The following is a 6,721-nucleotide window of genomic DNA, read 5'->3' on the forward strand; positions in this document are numbered from 1 at the left end:
TGTTGATCCGTGGCTGGACTCACGCAAACTCTCCAAATAAACTTCAACTTATTTGCGTAGCATATTAATAAATGGAGATGAATTGTGTTTTATTTCCTGTTCGAAGTACATTTGAATGACAAATATAATAAAGAATATTACGAGGTTAACAATGTTGAATTTTTCTACTTACACATTTGTGTGATTGCAACCTTCTTGCTCCAATATGCCAGCCACGAATGCCCGCTATTTTCTTTCGTACATTATGACTGTCATATTTGTGCAATATTGGTACAGCGTTGCCACTTATACAGATTTTACAATAATTTAGTACAATACATAGGGTTTCCACATACTTGGGATTTACAAAAACTTTAAATATCATTTGCTGCTAGGCCGCGCCAACATCCCCGCCTCCGTGGATCTGCCCAGATTCACCAAATCTAACCTGGCCAGTATACAGGCTGCTCGTTTGTAAACGCCGTCCTTCGTTTGCACTAGCGCGGCTCTTACTTGCCCGTCTTTGCTTGGAAATACTTGTGTGATTCGCCCCATCTGCCACTTGGAGCGATGTACGTTGGTGTCGCATAGGAGGACGACATCACCTACGGCTAGAGGATTCTGCATTCCGTACCATTTTGTTCGCCTCGTTAGGTCTGGCAAATACTCATCTATCCACTTCCGCCAAAACCTGTGCTGCATTTGTTGGACCTTGTACCACATTTTTCGGGTTGGTATCATCTTTTCCTCTTGCGGATGTGGCGTTTGCTCGGAATTGGGAGTACCTAGGAGAAAATGATTAGGGGTTAGCGGTTCGTCAGTGTGTTCGTCCAACGGTATGTGCGTCAATGGTCTTGCGTTGACAATATTCTCCGCTTCGCACATTAGGCTATAAAGGCAGTGCTCCTGGATGTTTTCGTTGTTGAGAGCGTGCCCCATGGCGCGTTTCACACTACGGACGAGTCTTTCCCAACAGCCGCCAGCATGGGGATTCAACGGGCAATTGAAAACCCACTCGATGTTCTTGTTTGCCAGCGCATTAGATATAACGCCGTTATCGAAGTCGATTCTCTGTCGCCTCAACTCTTTATCAGCTCCAATGAAGTTCGTGCCGTTGTCCGATCTGATGCGCACCGGCGTTCCTCTGCGGTTCATAAAATTTCGTATACACATAAGACAAGTGTCCGTTGTCAAGTCCCTTGCGAGCTCCAGATGTACCGCCCGCACAGTAAGGCATGTAAATAGCGCAATCCAACGCTTCTCACTTCTTCTGCCAATCGCGACTGTAAACGGACCCATGTAGTCAAGACCTACGTAAGTGAATGGTCTTACGAAAGGTGTAAGTCTATCCGGTGGAAGTTGACCCATTTGCGGAGGGTTTGGTTTAGCCTTTTCTTTTATACAAACTGGACATTTTTTCATTGCGCGTCGCACCTCTGTTCTGATCTGCGGGATCCAGTATCGCCGTCGTATCTCTGCAACTATTGTACTTTCGTTTTGATGCTTCCAGATTTTGTGGTAATAATCCACTACAAGCGCAGTAACATGGTGACGTTTAGGCAAGATTATTGGTCTACGTGAATGCGGTGGAATGGCTACTGCTGCATCTATTCGCCCACCTACTCGTATCACTCCCTCTTCATCCAACATCGGTGTTAGGGTCCTCAAGGGGCTGCTGCGTTCCACCTGTTTCTCTGCAATCAGTGCACAATATTCGTCCGCGAAGCTTTGTCTTTGTACCGAGCTGATTATAGCTATTTCCGCGCTCTTTATTTCCAAAGCACTGAGCCCTCCAGAACGCTTCTCGCTTGCGTCTTTGCGGCAATTGTTTTGGAACCGCAATATCCAGCCTACCACTCTTGTTAAACGGACCAATGATGAAAATTCGGTGAACATGGCATTGTCGATATTTACTGTCAAAACTGAAAAATTCGCTCTTAGCTCATCTTGCGTGTTCGGGGTAACCTCGTTGGACGGCCATAAGCTTTCGTCTTGCGACAAGAACGGGTGCCCACTAATCCATGTTGAGCTTCTTCTATCGGCCTTCGGACGCGTTCCCCAATCCGCTGGATTTAATGCGCTTGGAACCCATCGCCACTCGTTTACATCACTAGCCTCTAAAATTTCGTTAACACGATGCGCCACGTATGGTTTATAGCGCCGATAGTCAGACTTCACCCAAGCTAGGACAGTTTTCGAGTCGCTCCACATTACGACTCTTTTAGGGATTTTTCCATGACATTGAAGGATGCTCTTCCGAAGACGTGTAGCCAACACTGCTGCCTGCAGCTCCAGTCGGGGGATTGATGTAAGCTTCAATGGTGCGCATTTGGCCTTTCCTGAGATGAATATTGGATTTGGAGTTCTCGTACCTTCTGGGAACCTCCAGTACGCTACCGCTGCATAAGCTACCTCGCTCGCGTCCGCAAATACGTGTAATTCGACTGGTAACTGATGGAACCCTAATCCGTAACACCGCGGCACGCTTACTTCTTCCAAACGCTTGATCGCCGTCAACCATCTCAACCATGCTTCTTGCAATTCATCTGGAATAGGTTCATCCCAGTCGATACCAGCTCGCCAAGTCGCCTGCAGCAGAAGCTTTGCTTCCATAGTGAACTCCGCCGCCATTCCGAACGGATCGAACACAGACATTGTGACGCTCAGTAGTCCGCGTTTTGTGGGTCTCCTTGTCCCAGCCCGCACAATTGGATCGACCTTTGCAAACGAGAGAACAAATCTAAAATCGTCGTTAAGCGTATCCCAATGTAGCCCAAGGACTTTCTGAAAAATACCAACATAATCTCTATCAAGATTCAAGCAAGCGGGACGCTTTTCTTCGTTATTCATTTGTTTCATGAGCTGTTCAGAGTTGGACACAAACCGCTTTAAGTCAAACCCTCCTTGTTTATGAATCCAAGCTACCTGCTTCGTTGTTCGGATTGCCTCGTCGACGGTAGAGAAACAGTGCACGAAGTCGTCGACATAGTGATTGTTGATTATTGCATTCGCCGCTTCTGGAAATTGTTCCCTAAACTCCTCTGCATTTTTGTTTTTTACGAACTGGGCCGAGCTCGGTGAGCAAGTAACCCCGAACGTCATCACGTCCATGCCATATACCACAAATGGCTGCTTAGAGTCTGTTCTCCATATGAAGCGTTGTGCTGCTTGATCCTGCGAACGTATCTTGACTTGGTGGAACATCTCCACTATATCGGCGCATACACCAACTGGCCTCTCCCGAAATTTCAACAAAATAGTTGCGAGTGGTTGGTTTAGATCCGGCCCACTTAACAATGCCGAGTTCAATGACACACCGTTGACTTTGGCCGCAGCATCAAATACAAGTCGCATCTTTCCAGGTTTGTTCGCTTTCCAAACTCCAAAGTGTGGTAGGTACCAGCTACGCTTCCCTCCTGCCGTGATCTCCTCTGGCGTCAGCTTCCTCGCATAACCTTTGGCTTCGTATTCCTCTATTACCTTGACGTATGCAGACTTAAAATTTTCATCGCGCTTAAACTTCTTTTCCAGGGCTAACATCCGGTTCTCTGCCATTTTTCGACTATCTGGTAGGGCTACATCTGCGTGCTTCCAAAGCACACCTGTCTGAAAGTGTGAACCCTTTCTTACTGTTGTTTCTTCCAATAACGTTTTTGCTTTAGCAATATCTGCAGCTTCTACTACCTCTACAGCATCGCGAACTCCGAGATCTTCGTTGATTAGGTACTCACTCACCAAACGCTCAAGCCGCTCAGCACTGTCATCTGTCTTAACGAAGTTTACAAACTGCCGCCTATCTCCAATGTCTCGGTCATTACCTCCGTAGACGATCCATCCCAGTTTCGTGAGCGTCACCGAATAGCCATTCCCTCCATCGTCAGCAGTTTTCTTTGAAATACTCAGATGCGCGTTATCTAACCCTAACAATAGCTCTGGAACCGCTCCAACATACTCCTTGATCGGCAAGTGACGATGTCTGTAATGCAGCTCTGACCGCTGGAGTGTTTGCGCCGGCAGTTGAAGATTGGCTACGGTTCTAACGTTCCGCAACGAAAACCTTTTGTTGTATTTTGCAACTCCGGATATTTCCACATCGACCCTGCTTGACTGCTCCGTAACTGTGGTACCACCAAACCATTGTAGCGTTAAGTTTTCCTTCTGTCCTTTGAGACCTAGACGACCAGCCAATTCGCTGTTCATCATCGAGATTGCCGAACCATCATCGAAGAGGGCAAAGGTGCTTATGACTCGACCGTTGGCGTACAACCGCACTGGCAGGATCTTGTACAATAATTTTGAACTTGGTTTGTCGACGATTGTATTAGTGAGGACTTGTTGCCGCGTCGCAGTTTCCAATTGACGCTGACCATCTGTACTTCCTTGCTGCCGAAAATGTAGTAGTTCATGCTGCTTCCGCGTACACCTATCCACGTCGCATCTGTGTTGTTCGGTGCAATCGCCGCTCCTATGGTCGCTTTTCAAACAATTGAAACATAATTTATTTTGACGCACTACACGCCATCGCTGACCCACCTGCATATCAAGAAACCGCTTGCACCGATTTATACTGTGTCTACCTTTACAAAGAACACATACGCTAGGATCCCGATTGCCACTGTTTATATCCTGCGTATGAAAGAAACGCGTACGATTTTCGCCTCGCCCGCTCTGCCTGGAATCCGCATTAGTGTTTGCCATAGCACTCGCCACCAACTTTGAAAGCTCCTGCAACCAGTCGCTGAAATGACATATGTTCGGTCTCGGTACTATCGTCAACGCATGCCTGGCCCAGTCAATCCGCCTTTGCACCGGCAATTTCGATAGTAGTTCATCCATAAGCGTGGGGTTCGATAGGTGATGATCGCAGTTAGCAGACTGTAGAAATGATGATAAATTTTGTACTTTCGTAGCGAACGGGACGATTTGATCGATACGATTTTCCGCTATAGGAGCTACACCCTGTATTTTTGCAATTTGGCTTTTCACCAGTTGCTCTGGCCTACCGAACCTATCCCCAAGGGTGCTAAGAACGCGAGACACGTTGCCGCTATGAATTAGTAAGCATTCAACCACCTCCCTTGCTCGACCTTTAATGGCTTTTTGCAAGCGCATCATGTTTTGCCTATCATTATAGTGGTACTCTTCGGTGGTCATCGTAAACGCCTCCCTAAACATGGGCCAGTCCTCAGGCCGCCCATCGAATTCAGGCAAATCGTATAACTTGCGCCCATGCGTTGCTCTGCTGTCTGCCAATGTTCGATGTAGATCACTTAACACCCCTACCAATGACCCGTTTACGCTTTCCACATTCACGTTGCTTGGTGGTCTAGAAGCCGCTGCTAGCAATTCATGCTGTTGCTGACTCTGCCGTAGTTCCGCCTGTAGGTCTTGCATCTGCCGCTGCATCATGTCGAGTCTAGCCTCCATCGTCATTGGTTGAGCTTCGCCCGTTTCCGCTGGTTGTTGCTGAATCGTTGTATTTAAGTCGTCCAACCACTCCTCGGTTGCACTGGTCCTACCTCCAGATCGCAAGTTCGGCATGTCTTTACGTATTCAATTACCAATTCTAAGCTAAATGTGCTTGCTGAGGCCTAAACCCTATTCGATACCGAAAACCACAAATTTGCTATGCAAGGTACGCAGATTTATAAGTAACGCAGGTCTACAGACAACTAATATTTCGGGTAGGACACGCAGGGTTAATGTAGCTTATACACCGGGTCAACGTTTTGCATGCGCACCAATAATTCGCAAACCTGTTTGCATTCGAGCAGCCCTAATGATTGGCAAACCAACAACTATTGGGTCGATAACTTAAGACGCAGGGGCAACTGGTGTCGATAACATCCGCTCACAATAATTCAATAGCCAGAAAACTTTCGGCTTAGTGTTCTTAAGGGACGCAGGGACAAATAAATCAAATTAAATTGAGACGCAGATCAGCATCTGCATACATATAATTCACAAGGCAATGATTGACTTACTGTTCCTTAGAACTGCTTTAACAACGTAAATATAATAAAGTTAGTTGAGGCGCAGATTGACTGCCACTCCGCATACAAACAATCTAAAAATTTCTTTATTTCAATACCATAAATCTCATAAAATATTCGCTATTAAGCCATATACTTTTTGGTGCACGTTAATCGTTCGCAATATAAATTATTTTTAACTATGCGCATTCCATTTGTAGTAGCATACATATAATTTGCGAAGCTTGATACAGTACAATAAAATAGGCGTAAATTTGGCACAGCATATGCGATTATTCTTTTGGCCCTCCGTATGTTTTTTGGCGCACTCTAATGTTCATCAGTGCATATATATTAACAAGCCGCTATTGTACTTTGAGTGCTCTTATGATCAGCAGTTTCCGTTATTCGTGCACACAAGTTAACACACTAACAAACCAACCCCATACATCTTCCCCAAAGCACTCACCTGTCTTCAAATTCCGCTAGCCAACCTGAATACTTGTCGAAAAGTCTGGAATGATTCCGTTGCCGCAATTTCCTTGCACAGATTTTTTTGTTGTTTGCCAAAAACCACGTACCGTACTTAATGCCGTGCTTTCAATTATGTGCTCCAATTTACATGTATTCGCCGCCAGTTTTTTTTGCTATATAATATTATTACCGTGCCTTATTCTGCTTTTCCGACAAATGTACTTCGCAAAAAAAATGTGAAATAAAAGATGTTGATCCGTGGCTGGACTCACGCAAACTCTCCAAATAAACTTCAA

The 6,721-nt window shown here is 45.8% G+C and overlaps 1 protein-coding gene across 1 annotated transcript; it reads right to left on the reverse strand.

Moving 5' to 3' along the window:
- Positions 1-360: 360 nt before the first annotated feature.
- On the reverse strand, positions 361-5,520 carry LOC118756099. The gene has a single exon (XM_036490886.1). The coding sequence runs from the start codon at positions 5,518-5,520 to the stop codon at positions 361-363; it is 5,160 nt and encodes a 1,719-aa protein (XP_036346779.1).
- Positions 5,521-6,721: the final 1,201 nt, after the last annotated feature.

The sequence above is a fragment of the Rhagoletis pomonella genome, unplaced genomic scaffold (genome assembly GCF_013731165.1).
Source record: "Rhagoletis pomonella isolate Grant_MI unplaced genomic scaffold, Rhpom_1.0 Rhpom_scaffold_08776, whole genome shotgun sequence".
Taxonomy (NCBI): Eukaryota; Metazoa; Arthropoda; class Insecta; order Diptera; family Tephritidae; genus Rhagoletis; species Rhagoletis pomonella.